This window comes from Polypterus senegalus, chromosome 6 (genome assembly GCF_016835505.1).
Source record: "Polypterus senegalus isolate Bchr_013 chromosome 6, ASM1683550v1, whole genome shotgun sequence".
NCBI lineage: Eukaryota > Metazoa > Chordata > Cladistia > Polypteriformes > Polypteridae > Polypterus > Polypterus senegalus.
The window spans coordinates 2,784,918-2,804,977 of record NC_053159.1 but is presented as its reverse complement, the minus strand read 5'-3'; the positions used below and the strand labels follow the sequence as shown (position 1 = coordinate 2,804,977).

At 44.6% G+C, this 20,060-nt stretch overlaps 1 protein-coding gene across 2 annotated transcripts in view; it reads left to right on the top strand.

Annotated features, from left to right (window-relative positions):
• gli2a (GLI family zinc finger 2a) overlaps nt 1-20,060 on the top strand; it is a 240,026-nt gene that overhangs the window by 180,899 nt on the left and 39,067 nt on the right. For both annotated transcript variants that reach the window (XM_039755278.1, XM_039755279.1), the window contains 2 exons: nt 14,976-15,177; nt 19,838-20,048. In XM_039755278.1, the coding sequence (XP_039611212.1) occupies nt 14,976-15,177; nt 19,838-20,048 (413 nt within the window). The remainder of the gene's footprint in view (nt 1-14,975; nt 15,178-19,837; nt 20,049-20,060) is intronic.

The following is a 20,060-nucleotide window of genomic DNA, read 5'->3' as shown; positions in this document are numbered from 1 at the left end:
CCACGTGCCAAACGTGTTAGTCTGTGATTCTCTGTCGTTACCTTCACACGTTCAGGCTTTCACTCTTAAACTATAATTCTAGCAGTGATAAAAAAATTGAATAAACAGATAATGAGTATATTGGAGAGAATAATGAAGGAGCTATATTGTGCATTACAAAGAGACATTGAAAAGGCACTGTATGATTTGATTTATGACAGGTTTGTAACTATCATAATATAAATCTATAAATCCGCAAAGCACTGTATAACAGATAGAGAGAAATGGCGCTATATAATACGTGGATATGAAAGGTGCTAAATATTAAACGGATCAAAATGAAAGGAACCATATGTTAAATTGATGGATATGAACGGCGCTATATGATAGATAACTACATAGATAGAGTGAAAGGCGCTATATAATAAATAGGTAGATAGTATAGTCGGCAGGATAAGATAGATAGAGTGAAAGGCACTATATAACATATAGATAGATAGTATAGTATAGTCTGCAGAATAAGATAGATAGATAGATAGATAGATAGATAGCTATGTGAAAGGCACTATATAACATATAGTTAGATAGTACAGTCAGCAGGATAAGATAGCTAGATAAGGAGCATTTCACATCTATCTATCTATCTATCTATCTATCTATCTATTATATAGCGCCTTTCACTATCTATCTATCTATCTATCTATCTATGTTTCTCAAGTACTGTCTGGGCTGCAGGTTGCAATCGTTGGATCACAAATGGTTCCCTCAGCACAACCCCCACCGGCTCTACCAGCCTAACAGCCATACTCATTTCACAAAGTGGTCAATTTGTATAGGCTGTTGGTGGGCTATAAAGGTTGAGAAGCTCTGTTCTGTATAATACAGGTAGATGTATAGACAGGGATGAAAGTCGCTATATACTGTAACACATAGATAGATAGATAGATAGATAGATGAGGTGGCATATAATAAACCAGGACTTGGCGTCTGCCCAATGCCCACTCCCAGCCCCCCACAGTCAGAGTAGAGTGGGGTCAGGCTAGGAGGTGAGAGACAATCCCCATTTCCAGTTGTATTTATTCGCCCACATTTTTCTTGTTCCTCACTTAGTTGGATTCCTGGTACATAATTATGAAAGTGAGAACAAATTAAAGGTTTGTATTTTTCTTTCCAAATACGCGTCTGCTTTTTTAATTAAAACATTTAGAAGTGATTATCATATTTCCTCTTACGCCCAGACTAGCACTTTGTTCATTTCGACTTTCTTCCAGCTGCACATTTTGTCCTCCCGCTGTCTCCCGGCCCAGAGATGTGAGCAGCCAAGTCAATGTGAGCAAAGCGGCTGCAAGCAGGAAGCAGATGGACCTGCGATACTTCAATACATTTATTGCGTTGCTTCTTCTTGTTTAGCAGATGCTTTTTTTCCCGGGGCCCACAGTGGGTCAGCGGTGGGATCTTTTTCTTGAGAGTCTGACTCATCCACTAGGGGGCCACACTGAGAGGGTCGCAGTGGGCTTATGGCGACCCTCCTGTGTTGAGAGTTTAGTAAATGAATTGAAGATAAATCAACGTATCAAGAGGGTGGACTCATTTTATGCCACACGGGCAGACGCCTCAGACAGTACAGTATTTGCATGAGTCTCTTCTTTTTGACAGCTTCTTTAATGGAGTTGCTGTAAAAGAAGGCTGCCTTGTCTTTCATTAGGAGACTTAGAAGGACATGTCGAAAAAAAATGTGTTAAATAATCAAATCAGTGGAGCCTGTGGGAAAAATCGCAATCCCAGGACAATAGCTGGTGCCAGAGAAAATGTCTGATGTCCGGGCAGTATTGGATTTTTGTGCAGGGAAGGAGGCGTCCAGAGAGAGAGAGAGACGGGGGTCCTGTTGCCTTCACAGAACACAGGCAGCTGCCTAACGTCTGCCACCGAGGCCTCGGAGCGTATCCAGCCTAAGCCACTTCTAATAAAATTTTGCAGTCATGGTATTAGTCTGATTTACCAGGAAAAATAAACATTTCTCTACAGCAGTGGCTTATTTTTCTTTTTATTTCTGGCAAACTCCCAGGGTAAGCTGCTGTTTTGCTAAGACGTGTGCCAATTTGCTGCTCTTACAAATAGATGGAGGAACAGCAAATTGGAACCCGGAGCCAATAAGAATGTGACAAGTGGGCTTCAGACCTCGAAAAAGCCGGTGCACATTCACTAACCGGTGCCTGAATGCTGGCAATACTCTCCATGATGGAAAGGACAGCAGGGAACACAAAAAGGTGTCGAGGGTTTGGGGGGTCCACAAGGCTCAACCCTTAAAAAAGGCTAAAGATGGCAGCTGGAAATAAACAACAAAAAAATCAGCATGAAGCATTCAGAAGACCAAATAAGTGACGGGGACTTCCTTATTGACAGGCCTTTTAAGGCAGAAGGGGCGGTCCTGGAGGCGGGGTTATTGCTGTTCTTCTGGGAGTTTTTTATCATTTATATAGATAGAAAGAGCAATATGAAAGGCACTATATTAATACAAACTGAAGATAGATAATAGATAGTAGTACTTGACATATGGACAGAAATGAAATAACAGGCACTACGTAAGTGACAACAATTATAAGATAGATAGATAGATAGAGTGAAAGGCGCTATAACACGATAGATAGATATTTATCTTTCTATCATATAGTGCCTTTCATATCTATCTATCTATCTATCTATCTGTTATATAGTGCCTTTCATATCTATCTATCTATCTATCTATCAATCTATCTATATATCTATCTATCTATTATATAGTGCCTTTCATATCTATCTATCTATCTATCTATCTATCTATCTATCTATCTATAGTTTTATAGTGCCTTTCACTCTGTCTATCTGTCTCTATACAGTGGATTCCTAAATTCTTCAGAGCCCTTCACTTCCTGCACACTTTAATGGGTTGTAGGTATAACCATAATAGTATTTGTTTCTTCACCACAGATTTGAGGGTCTTTTCCTGGAGCTCCGTTTGGCGCCTCCTTCTGGGCCGCTGGGCATCTTATATTGCACAGAGCAGAAGTGGCGGGGCTAAGTGCCCTCACTGGGCAGTTCCTGGGGGCCGTGGGGAGAGAAGTAGAAGAGAATGTTAGTGACGGCGCCCCCTCTCGTCCCGGTGGGTTATCACATACCTCCGTCAAGCCCGTGAGGAGATCCTCCGACATGCAGGCTTGACAACATAAAAATGGCAACAAGTCCAAGGAGAAAATGAAACCACAAAAATCAAAGCGGACACATTCTATATCCAAAAAGATCATACCAGGTGGAGACTGGGTCTGAAGTGGGAGGCTATGCCAGGCTGCCTTTACTTTACGGTAGTTCTGTTTAGAGCAGGTGACCTTCATTGTGCTAATCATGATGTGGCGGAAGTGGTGAAGTGGGCTGCCTATTTTTGTGCTCACTTCAGGGGGAGCAACAACCTGCTGCCACCTGCCGCCATCGCGCCTCCCATTACAAAATATAACAAATATCACCAGGCACCACCGGGACTTGTACGGGGAAGACGGTGCGCCAATAAACTCTGTCCCCGTCATTGCTCGTCACGCCTGCTTCCATGGGCAAATTAATGGGGGCCAATGGCTGAGCAGTCAGTGCTGACATAAATCATGAGAGGAACGAGGAGGAGAAATGAGTACACGGCTTTTGGTTCTATTTAGTAATTTATCAAGGGAAGTGGCACATTAATAAACTGATCTCCCCTGAGGTGAGGGAGTAACAGAGATAAATAACACTGCCAGCTCGCAATGGCTTCATCCCGTCACCACGAGGAAAACGATTACATTAATGCAAATTTGGGGAAAAATCTCCGCAATTTTTGTTAGAGCTTATTTTAGGCTTTCCTTTGAAGTGCTTTGCAAGTGCTTAGAGGGAGAAGTTTTTTTACATAGCCGGTCAATTTGCATGTCTTACCTATTTAAAAGAAAGATCCGTGAGACTTTTGTAGCCTGTTGTCTTCCTCACCTACCTGCTTCTGGGCCAGTTAATGACTTCCTGCCATCTTTAAATTGGCAGTTCACAAACAAGAGGCGTGGTGAGAAACCCAGCGACGGGCTTTCAACTTCCAAGTCAGACCTTATATTGCTCAGGCATCCATTATCAATCCCACTTAATCCAGTCCAGGACCATGAGAAGCCAGAGCCTGACCTGACGGCACCTGGCACACCCAAACACGGCCACACACACCGCCACTCTCAGTCATGGGTCAGGTTAGTAGCCACTGGGTAATCCTAGGGCTGTCTGTAGACGGGGCACACGCAAGTCTAATGCCTTATATTATAATGTTGTGATGTTGATTAGCACAGGCAAGTCACTGTATTCTGTGACATGTGACAGCCCTGACCCTGAGAACATATATATTATATTATAACCTCACTCAGTCCAGTTCAGGGTAACAGGCAAACTGAAGGCTATCTCAGCAACATTGGGTGTGAAGAAGGAGCCATAGTCTATTATACTGAATCCAAATCTGAGCACCACTTGTTAGAAATGTTCACGTTCCCCCCCTGTCTGTAAAGTATTCTGCTCTGGGCAGTCGAGTTTTCCGTCCTCATTCTAAAGACAATCTTGTTATGCCTGTCGGTGATTCTAAGCCTGCCTGGTAGCAGTAGTTGTAGTGGTTGCAGCAGTAATCATATTATCAGGTGTACAAAGTACAGGGAGATTCTTACTTGCACGTCCAGCCTACATGTAACACGTCACCCCTCTCCAGCTCCATAATCAACAAGACATCATGAGGGTGTGTATACCATGGGATGGACCAATACCCTATCCAGGTTTGCACCCAGAATTGGCCCCCTGTAATCCTGAACTGGACTGAGTAGGTTCAACTCTTATCAATTTATATTGTACTAGCCGTGCGATACCCATCTAAGAAGGGTAAGAAATCTAAATAATCAACGTAGACCTCAGCATTATCATTTGCAGTGAACCATCTATTGCAGTGTATTTCATAACGCATGTAGTAATAAAAATGTATTGCCTTTGTCATTCCAACAGATGGCGCATCACAAACATTTGTAGTAATAAGTACTACAAATGTTTGTGACGTGCCCTCAGTTGCATTTGTCTATATGACACTTGGTAGGGGCTTCATAAATGCAGTATTAATGTTTGTGATGTGTCATTCTTTTGAAATAGCAAATGCAATGCATTTTCTGTTCCCGCAAATGTTTGTGATGTGCCATTTGTTGGAATGCCAGAGACTTAACAGCCTAATTGGCACATAAAAACACAGATACACAGACAGGGTATGCGATTTGCTTCATCGCTGTGGAGCTCCATACTCTTTTTGTTTTGGCTTCGGTCTGAATGCTAACTTCTGGCAATCCCGTTCTTTTAATATCCTGCAGGAATTCCCCAGGATTGTAGTGGAAGTGACGTCAGTGGATTGCGTATTCCAGAGAGTGAGCGAAAGAAGAGAGTCTGTTAGCAACAGTGTTTCTGCAGATAATGGCGTCTGTGTCCTTACCTCAAAAATGCTCTTCTGTGACTAATATATATATGCATGGTTACAGTCAGAAGGAGGTGAGGGGTTCACAAAAATGTCTGCAAGCAAACTGAGCCAACCCCTTCTAATTGCTCGACAAAATCAAGTACAAAACGACATAAAGTGAGCACAACAGAGAATGATTTAAATCCGCTACATAAATGAGATAAGGAGTCACATCAGAGCTCCATTCTCAAGCAAGGTCGGGTTCAAATAAAACAGCATTTTCTGGGCACATCTCCTTATTATGGCAACCCAACTCAAAGGGGCAGGGCCTCATCTGAGCACATGGGGCGGAGCCACATGACCTCATTGCTCATCTTCTTAGAGCTGCAGGTGGAAGAGAAAGGACAGTAAGTGGCAGCACCTCCTCGAGGTTCAAGGTGGTTGTGCTTACCTCCCACCTGCACACCTAACACAATATATACAAATATATGGGCATATACACAGTATCATATATATATATATATATATATATATATATATATATATATATATATATATATATATATATATATATATATATATATATATATATATATATATATATATATATATATCCATGCAGTGAAAGTTAAAACCCTAGATGGGGTTGATTGTTATCCAAAGTGAGTTAGACTTCAACAACATATTGTGGATGTGGCCATTCTTGTGCAGAATGTATGCCCCTTCAATAGCACAAACAGCAGCCCTTTGTGCATATACCACAGATATTAATGACCACATGACCCTTGGTGCACTTTTACTTTCATAAACAGCACACAGCAGGTAACACTACCCACTCAGTATCATCACTGTTGGTCGACCTGTGGGGGAGCAGCAGGCACGCCTTCAGAAATACAAAGGGCATCCCTTTGTCAGCATACCATTGTCATTATTATCATACTACTAAGGTCACAGGTTCTCTTTTGGTGTCCAGAGCATGTGCCCCTTAACTTTCATTAATGCGGTCCATCAGATGATGGCACTACCTTTTAGACAGCCACCTATGTCACCCAATGAATTGACTAGCTCTGTATAAACAAATCTCATGTCACGGGGGTCTGCTGGAGCCAATCCCAGCCAACACAGGACACAAGGCAGGAAACAAACCCCGGGCAGGGCGCCAGCCCACCTCAGTATCAATCAATCAATCAACATTTATTTATATAGCGCATTTTCATACAAAAAAATGTAGCTCAAAGTGCTTTACAAATTGAATAGAAAAATAGAAGACACAATAAAAAATAAACATAAGTCAACATTAATTAACATAGAATAAGAGTAAGGTCAGATGGCCAGGGTGGACAGAAAAAACAAAAAAAAAAAACTCCAAAGGCTGGAGAAAAAAAATAAAATTTGTAGGGATTCCAGACCAAGAGACCACCCAGTCCCCTCTGGGCAAACTACCTAACATAAGTCAAACAGTCCTCTTTGTATTTAGGGTTTTCATGGAAGGACCTGATGATGATGGTCACGTAGACTTCTGGCTTTCAGTCCATCAATGTTTGTGAATCATGATGCTTTGAGTAGATATATATATATATATATATATATATATATATATATATATATATATATATATATATATATATGTGTATATATATATATATATATATATATATATATATATGTGTGTGTGTGTGTGTGTGTGTGTGTGTGTGTGTGTACATACACCTTAATAAAATAACATGTTGCAAAAGAAATTAATAAAAGGATAAGTGTCTGTGTATCTTTCTATGTGTTTGTCCAGTCCAGTCTCTGTCATTCCAACAGATGACATGCATTTACGAATCCCATAGCAATTGGCACATAACAGAGACATAGGCCCTATGTGGTGCGTTGCAAACATTATTGCTGAGGTCTACGTCGATTGCTTAAGTTTCAACTCATCTTACATGGGTAGCACAGCTAGTTTGTTTGTCTGTATGTGTGTATATATATATGATACACACTTGCACACACACAGAATCTATATATATAATTCACTAAGGCAAGACGACCATGGAAAGCACGCCGGAAGGGGCGTGGATTCACTAAGCCGCCGACAAGTGAGACACCTATGGCGCACGCAGGAAGGAGCCACGCCCACCAACTCCAAGACCATTGGATACGACGACAACTCGCAGAGCCACGCCCAACAACTCGGACGCGACGACACAGAAAAAATGGCATCATTTATGTTCGTCTGTCGTAGAGGCCACATGCAGTGCAGGTCAGGTTAATGTCATGTACCTCCGAGCTACGTTGACTGTTCATAGAGGCATGTTTCTCGCGGAGGTGAATCGCCATATGCAGCGTGTGAAATGGTTTGCGAGGGGTATCCCATGGGATCCTTAAAACAATCCTTTAAAACTGAGGTTAAAGCACAATGAAGGAATCCGTCTTTAAAAACCAATAAGCCCTGTGCCTCTGTTTCATTACCGTCTCACCTGCTTCACCAATGCAGGCCCTGCAACAGTCGAGACGCTCTGTCAGCAGCTGACCTTCTCTGTGCCTGACCGGTTCACACAGAGGCAGCGCAAGAGAAAGCCGCGCCAGAGACAGACAGAGGCACACACACAGGCAGCTGGTGGGCAGAGGGCTCTCCGTGAGTTTCTCTTGCGAGCGGACACATGACCACGTGGTGTGTATGCTTCGAGTGCGAGGGTGGATGCGACAGGACCATCTAGGAAAAATCATGCCGCGGATGTGATTCACTGTATGCAGTGTGTAAAACAGTTTGTTTGTCGCAGATGTGAACCGCTCTATGCGGCGTGTAGAACAATTTGCGAGGGGTGTCCCTGTGTCTTTCCAGAAGTGTTCAACCATCAATAAATAATTATGCGGCGTTTGTTATGCCGCGGGTTCACTATTGTGTTGTATTTTGCTCTCTCCAGAGTTCCATCTTTTCATTCACTTACTGTTGTATTCTCACACTAACCTGTTTTAGACAACCGTGTCTTTCCAGAAGTGTTTACCATTCAATAAATAATTATGCATGAGATTGAGCGTGTGTCTAGGCGTGGGTAAGCCGTTGAACCCCATTCGGACTGCAAACCGTGGAATTGCCACTAAGTTGCGACTCATACGCTCCCACTGTTTTCGTCCCTACCCTTTGTACACACCCCCCCTCCCACACGTTGACTGTTAATAGAGGCATGTTTCTCGCGGAGGTGAGTCGCCATATGCAGCATGTAAAACTGTTTGCGAGGGGTATCCCATGGGATCATTAAAACATTCCTTTACAACTGAGGTTAAAACACAATGAAGTAAGCAGTCTTTAAAAAACAAGTTTTCGGTTACGACGCATGACCCTGTGCAGCATAGCAAAGTGTTGTACACGCTACATACAGCAATTCGCATCCGCGACAAACATGCGTCTTCTTAGATGCTCCTGCACTTTGTACACACCCCCCTCCCACCTCGCTACGCCGCACAGACGATTGTGTGTTGGTTCGTTCCGTGCATTGTTACAGTGTTGCTTTTTTTGCTGATTTATTACATTACTGATTTTGCAAATGTTAAATTTTCTCCCTGTACTTAAAAATTATTAAAAAACCGGCCTGATTATGCAGCGTATAGTACGCCGCGGGTTGGCTAGTATATATATATAAATATTGTAAACAGCACTATATAGCGCCTGATCCGACACAGATTGGACACTGGAGGCACGTGTAAAATAAAATTCTTTTTTATTCTTCTTCAGCTGGAGGGCACGTCTTCCCCGTAATCCCCCCAGCCACAACACAGTCCCAAGCACCAGTAACCACCAGTGCAGCACAATCACAAACACTCCTCCCTCACAACCTTGTCTTCCTCCACCCGACTCTGGCCGATGAGTGGTGGTCACTGGCTCCTTTTATAGGTCACCTGGAAGTGCTCCAGGTGTTTGATCACCAAGCTCTGGCGGCACTTCCAGGTGTGATGAAGCTGCTGTCCATATGGGCTCAGGAGTCCCAAACACAGCACCCCCTGGCGGTACGTGCGGGACCCAACAGGGCTGCCCCCAACTCCAATTCCCAGGGAGCCCTGTGGGAAACTGAGGCACTTCACCAGGCCAGGGGGGTGGCCATCTATCGTCCAGGGGGAGGTATTGCACTGTCCAGGGCTGCTCCCCCTGAATACAGTGTGCAGGGGCGTCCCGACTGGGCATGGACGCCAGGCGCCTGTCACAATATATAACACACTGCGTGTGTATATATATATATATATATATATATATATATATATATATATATATATATATATATATATATATTCAGGGTGCGCACAAAGTCCGTATACCCCTATCTTTAGGAGCATTTACAGGAATAACCATGACAATTTGGTTCCTGTGGACATCAGTCCAAGTCTTCCCAGTATTTCGAGGAGTGTTTTTGACATCCTGTCTGGTGCTGCCACCTGCTGCCGCTCAAGAAATCGCAACAACGTGGCGGTCGTTCCAAGACAAAGCGATGGGTGACACGAGCGTTTTCACAATCGAGGAGTGTTTGGTGGCCACTGTGTGGGTTCATGAGCAGCCTGTTACTGGGAAATCCATCAAAAATGTCATGGATGACTTTGTTGTGCGTTTTGGGAAGGCATCGCCGACAAAGAGGACGTTGTTGCAGTGGGAGAAGAAGGTTTTTGCAACGGGCAGCATCCGAGATGCGCCACGAAGTGGAAGACCATCCACAAGGCATGAAACATGTGCAGATGTGGCAGTCTGTCCAACGATCCCCAATGAAATCCACTCGTAAACGTGCTGCCGAGTTGAGAATAGTGGATTCGACAATGCGAAAACACATCAAACAGGACTTGCAAATTAAATGTTGGCGTCCATTGCATGTTAATGAGTTATCAGATGCCAACTTGGACAGACGTCAGGAAGCTTGTGATCTGATACTGCACCAATTTCCAACAAATGTTGAGAAGGAAAAGGTTATGTTCTCTGATGAGTGCACGATTTATCGCAGCTACCGCTATTGAAATGTGTTTTCAAAATCCTCCAAAAGATAGGGGTATACGGACTTTGTGTGCACCCTAAATATAAAACACACTATATATATATATATATATATATATATATATATATATATATATATATATAAAACACACTATACTGTATGTATATATATATATATATATAAATATATATATATACTGTATTGTGAGACATGCCTGGACACCATCAGACTGAGGCCATACCTTTATAAAACACATGTTTATTAATCACCAAACAACACAGTCCTTTACAGCACACAGTGCTCCCAGCACTAATCATCCTTAATCCAGGCCTCACTTTAAATGTCCATGGGCCGGCTTTCCTCTCTCCACGGGAGCTTCGTCCTGCTCCCCCTCCCGACTCTAGCTCCCAGACTGTAGCTGAGGCAGCCCCTTTTATTCCGACCCGGATGTGCTCCAGGTGCTCTGTCTGACGACACTTCCTGGTGTGGCGTAAGTGTCAGGAGAGCACTCGGAAGCACACCAGGGATCCCTGAAAGGATCATCCTCCGTGTTCCCAGGTGTGGCGGACGTAGATGTTTCCCGGGCTTTCTGAGACTCGGGGTGCCCCTTGGCGGTGGCCACAGGCCCCAATGGACTCGAGCCTCCTTGCTCCTCTCCCGTGGTCCTCTCCCGATCCAGGGCAGTTGCCCTTTCATGGTACAGAGGACGTACAAGGCCCCTCCTGGTCCTTCCAGACGCCCCGGCTGGGTCTGGCCCACAGCCACTTGTGACAATATCAATATATATATATATGTAAAACACACATTATATATATAACACACTAAAATACCTATCTATCTATATAACACACACTATATACCCGCTTTATCCTAACTACAGGGTCATGGAGGTCTGCTGGAGCCAATCCCAGCCAGCACAGTGCGCAAGGCAGGAAACAGACCCTGGGTAGGGCGCCAGCCCACCACAGGGCGTGCACACACACACTAGGGACAATTTAGGATCACCAATGCACCTAACCTGCATATCTTTGGACTATGGGAGGAAACCCACGCAGACACGGGGAGGACATGCAGACTCCACGCAGGGAGGACCTGGAATTCGAACCCAGGTCTCCTTACTGCGAGGCAGCAGCGCTACCACTGCGCCACCTTGCTGCCAGCCTGCTTTATAACTATTTTTATTTATATTTGATTAAAATCAATTCAGAAAATTGCAACCATTTGCCAAAGTGAATTACATCTGCGGCGATTAGATTCTTATCACAGTAATTGCTACAAATTATTGGGAGCAATCCATTATCCGTCGTAAGATCAAAATCGGAATTCCATCACGGCATGTGAAAGATGGCTGAGATAGTGGACGTAGCTGCAATGCCCGCATGTGGTGCGGGACAACACGTCTGGCCTTGTGCTGAGGCGCTGCGAGTCCTGCAGGCGCCGCCGTCCTCCCTTACGTCTGCATTGAACCAAACGCCACGTCTGTTGAATTTCCTAATTAGGTTAATGAAGAGACTGATCATCGTTTACCTATTGGGTCCTGTGGAGTGCGAGTCAATTAGAAAGTTCCGCTGGGGAATCGTAGGATCTGCTCATTTCATCAATCTTTATTACGGTTCCAAATGCCGTACAAAACATTGAAGGAGACAATTAGAAATATGCCGCCCAGTGTTGCAGGTTCAAAGAGGAGGGTTACAAGCACCCATTTCCAGTTTAGAGACACCAACTACCCCAACATGCTGGTCTGTATAATGTGAACACAAAACTGGAGTGCCCAGGACAAACTGGCCAGGAAATGGTTGAGAACATACAAACTCCACACAGACAAGGGCAAACAAGAGGGGGGCCATTCCGTCCATCAAGCTCATTTGATTAGCTGAGATGCCCCCTGAATTTTTTCCTCATACTTCTTTAAGGTTGTCAAGCTTTCTACTTCCACTCCATGACTTGTTAGTTTATTCCCAATTCCCGTGACTCCATTGTCAGTCTTAATTACTCTGTCCCCTAATTGCCACTGGTGTCTTCAGGTACACGATTCGACTTTACTTAAAGGAGTTCTGTTAGGTCAGTTTTATTGTTCAAGTTCCACCCTGCTCAAGCTGGGGGCAGTTGACATGTTCTCGAAGTGTGGGTGTCACTTGTGAGGAGGTCACTCCTTTCCTTTTCACTTAGAGAAGCTTTCCACAAACTCAAGGCTTCCAAGTCAGAACTCAATCATTGCCTGGATAGGCTTCAGGTGCCCTGTGACTCTGCACTGGATAAGCCGTTTAAGAAAATGGATGGATGGATAATCCACCCTAATAAAAGGATAAGTGTCTGCTCGGTTGCTATGTCTCTTCTCATTCTAACAGATGGCAAATCCCAAACATTTGTCATAATAAAAATGTATTGCATTTGTCATTCCAACAGATGGTGCATCACAAACATTTGTAATAACAAAAGTGCATTGCATTTGTCATTCCAAAAGATGGCACAACATGAACATTTGTTGTAATAAAATGCATTGTATTTGTCATTCCAACAGATGGCGCATCACAAACATTTGAAGTTGTGCATTTTATGACTACTCATTGGAAGGACAAAACTCTTGTGAATTTTGTCCAGTAGATGGTGCACTGCAAACGTGAATGCTGAGGTCTCTGTTGTTTATTTAGATTTCAACCCTTTTTAGTTGGGTAGCACAGTTAGTATAATATAAATTGTTTGTTGAACCTGCTCAATCCAGTTCAGGGTTACAGGGGGCCAATGCAGGGTCCAAACCTGAATAGGGTACCAGTCCATCACATGGCATACACACCCACACTCTTTGTGAAGGATGCCCAGGGATCTTTTATGACCACAGAGAGTCTGGACCTCGGTTTTATGAAGCACAGTGTCCCCCCTGTCACTGTACAGGACCATTGGGATCCTGGGATCCACACTCAGACCACAGGGTAGGCGCCCCCTGCTGGCCTCACCGTCACCTCTTCCACATTCAGCAGCAACCCGAGCTTTTCCAAGATGGTCTCCCATCCAAGTCCTCCTTAGCTTCAGGTGGATGACCTCTTCTGAAGTGAATGTGGTATGGCTGCCATCCCATCTGGTTGCGTAGCGTCATCCAACTTAACCAGCTTGTTATTAATATTCTTATCCTGACCCTAAGGCCTTGTTCACACGGGCGTTAAAATTGAGCGTTTTGTTTTGCGTTCGTAGCGTCCGGTGAGCGCGGATCAAGCGCCGAGTGTTTTCTACACGTAGGAGTCAATGAGAGTGTTCACACGGGCTTTGGTGACGGCGTTTGTCCGCAGCGCTTATACGGCATCAAAAAAACGTTGCATGCAGCTTTTTCTTGGCGTTCAAAACTCAACGAACGCAAGGAAACCGCTTCTAGTTCGTTTTCTGCGCGTTTATTTTACGTTTCGGAGGACCGGATATATCCCATGATATTAATATTTTTATGTTTCCATATACAACATATATATTTTCATATTGCTTATTTTATTTTATTGTCTCATGTAATTTGTAAACCATGAACCTATTAATTTATGTTCTAATATAATATTTGATAACGATTATGTAGGGGGGGCAATCCATGGCGGGGGGGGCATTTCAGTGCATAACACCGGTGTAAGCGCACACTCGACTACTGTTTCCTTACCTCAAAGTGACAAGTGGTCTCTCTTCGGGGCTAACACCAAGTCGCATATTGGTTGATCGGCGTGCAATGTGGCATTGCACCAGCTGCAGCAGACAATCAAAAGTGGTAACCGACATCCGACAGTAATTAAAAAACTTGCGCGGAAATGTTCGCATTTCTTCATAAAGCACAAAAAAACTTCCTTTAACCCGACATTGTGCAGTCAGAGGATGAACCCAGTAGCAGCGGCGATTTTTTCTCCCTACGTCGCGTATTACGAGTATTTTTAAAACAAGAAGATTAATATCTAACATAGCAAAATGGTCCATATTGAAAGTAGGCACCTCAAATAAAACGACAAGGGCTTTCATATCCAGTTCCCGACACTGCCTCCACAGGTTAACACACACACTACAATTTGGGCTGCAGGCTGGCGTTAGGCAGAGACAAACGAACGCCGGTGTAGAAGTCAATCGATCGCCACCACAAAATGCAACATAAACGTCTAGGACGTTCAGAGCAAGTTCGTTTATCCAAAACCTTAACGCCCGTGTGAACAAGGCCTTAAAGGGTTTCCTCGCTGGTGACACTTGGTGTGGTCTTTTCTCCAGACATTCTGTTTTTTTGCCCCACATCCCTAAGACGTGTCTCATTAATTTATTTGGCAACTCTAAAGTGGTGTCCCGTCCAAGGTTTGTTCCTGTCTGTATTCCATGCTGCCAGGTCAGCTTTCAGCCCGTAGTGCCCTAATCCTAAGTGGAGGGGCGTGTAGAAGTGTCTGTGCCCATCTTTTGGGTGTTTTCAAGCACTGCTGGTTTATTCAGCCTAAAGTTTATTAACTTGAGATCTTGTTATTTTTTGTGACATTTAGCAGATGTCTGTTGCAGGCTTCATCTCCCAGCACCGAGGAATGGGACACCTTTGTTATCATTGCTGTCTAAGCAGGCCATTTTCTGATTCTCCACAGTGTCACGATTCTCCAGCCCGAGACTGACGCCTCGGCTCAGCCGTAAGAGAGCTTTATCCATCTCCCCGCTCTCGGATGCCAGCATTGACCTCCAGACCATGATCAGGACCTCGCCAAACTCACTGGTAGCCTACATCAACAACTCTCGGAGCAGCTCAGCGGCCAGCGGATCCTATGGACATCTGTCAGCCGGAGGTATCAGGTAAACCACAGACCGCCATTCCGACGGTGCAACGGGCATAAATTACAATGAGAAACACAAGCGGTTGATCTTTTGGGTGTGGGTTGGCAACTGGAGTCATGAGGGCTTATGGAGAACAGGCAGACTCCATACAGATAAGTGACCACTCTAGAAGTGGCACCCTGGGCTCTGGAGCTCAGTTGTCCACACACACAGATGACAAACAAATCTAAATAAATGTTTTGGAGGTAAACCTGAGGGATCACCACACAGAGACGGGGAGAATGTGCAACCACCACATGGACTACCTGGGGGCACAGGATTTGAGTGTTTGGTCAGTGAGCCACTGGCAGAGCTGACAGAGAGACCTGAGCACACAGGCTCAAGACTGTCATGGCCGCCATATACTAAATGCTGGCTTGAAGGGTTAAGGGGTTGTGAAAATTTAGGAGGTCAGTGATTTGGGGTTTAATATTTGCTATTAATGTAGTTCACTCTGCACAGATCTGTTCTCACTTTGACCTTAAAAGACAGCAATCTGACATGATTCAAAGCTGTATAACGAGAAAATGGGACAACCTTTGTATAGCCTCTGTACATTATATATTTTAGAAATGCCTCTTTAACAGTTTTTGTCGACTTGATCCAGTTCAGAGGCACTTGGGACAGTCTTGTTCTTCTTCTTTCGGCTGCTTCCCTTAGGTTTGCCACAGCAGATCATCTTCTTTCATATCTTTCTGTCCTCGTCATCTCACTCTGTCACACCCATCACCTGCATGTCTTCTCTCACCACATCCATAAACCTTCTCTTAGGCCTTCACCTTCTCTTCTTCCCTGTCAGCTCTATCCTTAGCACCCTCCTCCCAGTATACCCCTCATCTCTCCTCTGCACATGTCCAAACCAATGCCATCTTGCATCTCTGACTTTGTCTCCCACCTGAGCTGACCCTCTAATGTCCTCATTTCTAATCCTGTCCATCCTCGTCACACCCAATGCACATCTTTAACTCTGCCACCTCCACCTCTGTCTCCTGTGCCACCGTCTTCAGCCCATATCACACAGCTGGTCTCACTACCGTCCTGTAGACCTGCCCTTTCACTCTTTCTGATATTCGTCTGTCACAAATCACTCCTGACACTCTTCTCCACCCATTCCACTCTGCCTGCACTCTCTTCTTATCTTCTCTTCCATAATCCCCATTACTCTGTACTGTTGATCCCAAGTATTTAAACTCCTCCACCTTCGCCAGCTCTATTCCCCTCATCCTCTCCATTCCACTTATGTCCATCTCATTTACACACGTGTATTCTGTCTTGGTGGTCCTACTGACCTTCATAGCTCTCCTCTAATATCTCCACCTCTCCAGGGTCTCGTTGACCTGCTCCCTACTCTCGCTACAGATCACAATGTCATCAGCAAACATCACCGTCCACAGGGACTCCTGTCTAATCTCGTTTGTCAGCCTGTCCTTCACCATTGAAAATAAGAAAGGCCTCAGAGCCGATCCCTAATGTAATCCCACCTCCGTCACTCCCACTTCAGACCTCACCCCTATCACACTCCCCTCGTACATATCCTGTAGTACTCTTACATACTTCTCTGCCACTCCTGACTTCCTCATACAATACCACAGCTCCTCTGGAGGCCCCCTGTCATATGCTTTCTCCAGGTACTGGGCACAAAGTTAAAGAGAATGCCAGGCTGTCACACAGCCACCCACACCCCACATTCACTGTCACACTGGGACCAGTTAGCCTGACTGGCACATCTTTAAGGGATGAGGTCGGGAGAAAGATGGAGGATCTTGGAAAAAAAAAAATGACATGAAGGCAAGGAGAGAACATGCAAAGTCCAGGCAGACAACAATCAGGCAGGTGACTCACGCTCAGCTAAGCACCGCATCTCCTTCGTCGTCTCCGCTGCTTTATGGCCAGGACCGGACAATCTGAACCTCTTACAAGGTACTCAGGTGTCATTACATAGCTTGTGTGTACACACACACACACACTTAGAACTCAGGTGATGAAGGGAGGCCATCAATCAAGTCGCTGCGAGGAGAGCGTGGCCTACTTTTCTTCCCATTGTCTGCTACTTGTTTCTTTTCTCACCATATTACTTCTCTCAGATTTAAATTCCTGCACTCTGTTGGCGGGTTGGCCTTGAGTCCTTTTATCCTTCTGGGTTATTATGGGAGCAGGCAGCTTGATGTGTGGTCACATGGCTAAGACAGGTGTTTATGGCCTGACCTCACCTTAAAGAGGATAAGCGTCCGTGGGTTTGTCTCGTTTCTGTGCATCTCTCATTTCAACAGATGGAGCATCACAAACATTTGCAGAGATAATATGCACCCCATTTGTCATTCCAACAGATGGAGCATCAGAAATATTTATACTAATGAATTTTATTTCTACAGTCGTGGCCAAAAGTTTTGAGAATAATACAAAGTTTGCTGCTTCAGTTTTTATGATGGCAATTTGCATTTACTCCAGAATGTTCTGAAAAGGGATCAAATGAATCGCAAAGTCCCTCTTTGCCATGAAAATGAACTATATTCTCAAAAAAAACATTTCTACTGCTGTTTTGAAGAAGGCTTCAGGGCACACAAGAAAGTCCAGCAAGTGCCAGGACCGTCTCCTAAAGTTGAATCAGCTGCGGGCACCACCAGGGCAAAGCTTGCTCAGGAATGAATGGCAGAAGGCAGGTGTGAGGGAGGCGAAGTCTTTTTGAGGATGGCCTGGTGGGTGTCAAGAAGGGCAGCAAAGAAGCCAAGAAAAACATCAGGGACAGACTGATATTCTGGGATTGGACTGCTGGGGGAAAGTCATTGTCGCTGATGAATCCCTGTTCTGATTGTTTGGGGCACCCAGAAAAAAAGAAAAGGTGAGCGGCGCTACCATCAGTCCTGTGTCACGCCAACAGTAAAGCATCCTGAGACCATTCATGTCACGTGGGGTTGCTTCTCACTCACAATTCTACCTAAGAACACAGCCATGAATAAAGAATGGGAACAAAACATCCTCTGAGAGCAACTTCTGCCAACCATCCCAGAACAGTTTGGTGACCAACGATGCATAATGGAGCACCGGGCCATAAGGCAAAAGTGACTTGGGAAACCGAAACAGCGAAATTTGGGGTCCATGGCCAGGCAACTCCCCATTGAGAACTTGTGGTCAATCCTCAAGAGGCGGGTAGACAAACACAAACCCTCAAATTCTGATAATGAAAGAATGGGCAGCTGCCATCAGTCTGGATTGGGCCCAGAAGTTGATGGGCAGACAGCCTGCCAGGACGAATTGCAGAGAGGGGTCTTGAAAAAGAAAGAAGGGCCAACACTGTAAATCTTGGCAGTTTGCATAAACTTCATGTCATTGTCAATAAAATACTTTGAAACTTCTGAAATGTTTGTAATTCTACTTCACTATCCCATAGAAACATTGGACAAAAAGATCTAAAAACACCGAAGCAGCAAACTTGGTGAAAACCAACACTTGAGTCATTCTCCAAACGTTTGGCTACGATTGTACCAATGTTTGTGATGCGCCATTTGTTGGAATGACAAGTGCTAAGTATTTTATTACTACATGCATTACAAAACACATTCCAAAAGATGGTGCACTGCAAGTGTTAACACTGAGGTCTGCATTGATTACTGAGATTTCAATCTGCCTTAGATGGGTAGCACAGCTAGTTAATAAATAGATATTTATTTATGTATTTGTATCCCATCTATCTAGATTTGTTTTTGGATTTTAATAAACGGCGTTTAATTTAATCTGAAATATGAGGAAACCGATTTTCTGGTGTGGTGAGACACAAATTGAACTCTTTGGGCAGGATGTCAAGCACTACGTCAGGAGGTGACCAGGCACTGCTTATCACCCGCCTGATGCCATCCCTAAAGGGCAACACGGTGGTGTCAATTTCATGCTTTAGGGGTGTAAGGACTGGCAGACTGGTCAGAATTGAGGGAAGGATGAATACAGCCAAATGCAGTGAGGACCATAAAGATAACCTGCTCTATAGTGCACATCACCTCAGACTGGGACGATGGTTCACATTTCAGCACCACAATGACCTGAAGCACAAAGCCAAGCCAAGACAATGCCGGGATGGCTTTGGGACACGTCTCTGACTGTCCTCAAATGGCCCAGACTTAGACCTCACAGAACAGGTGTGGAGAGACCTGAAGACGTCAGGTTACGGACACTTTCCATTCAGTGTAATGGAGTTTGAGAGAATCTGCCAGGATGAATGAGGAAAAGCTGTTAAAATCCAGGTGCGCAAAGCTTTCGGAGCCCCACCAAGAAAACCCACAGTTGGAATTGCTGCCAAAGAGGCTCCTAAGAAGTATTGAAGTCAGGGTCAGTTTTGCAAACCTTTCTAAAAAACATTTTGTCTCCTTGAGTGTAGACTGATAGGCCAAAATAGCAAATGTATTCCTTTAACATTAAATGTACCACACAATAAAGTGTGCAGGAAGTGAAGGGTTGTGAATGCTTATTGAATCCACTGTGATAAAGACTCCTTGGCCTACTCGATGAAGTCACTGTAAGGACTGATGTGGCGGCTCTGAGTAGCTAAGCAAGTCATTCCCAACATGCATTGTACACATTGATCCAGGTGGTCTTACATACATTTTTAGTAAATTCCTTGTGGTGTCTTTTTCTCTCTGTCCATCAGCCCGGCCTTCACCTTCCCGCACCCCATCAACCCTATGGCATACCAGCAGATTCTGAACCAGCAGCGGAGCCTGAGTGCGGCCTTTGGTCACACACCACCTCTCATCCAGCCTTCTCCTACATTTGCCTCCCGGCAGCATGTGGCTGGCATCTCCACCCTGCCTTCGCCTTCTCACAACAACAACGCAAGCAGCAATTCTGACTTGAACCAGGTAAGATAAGAC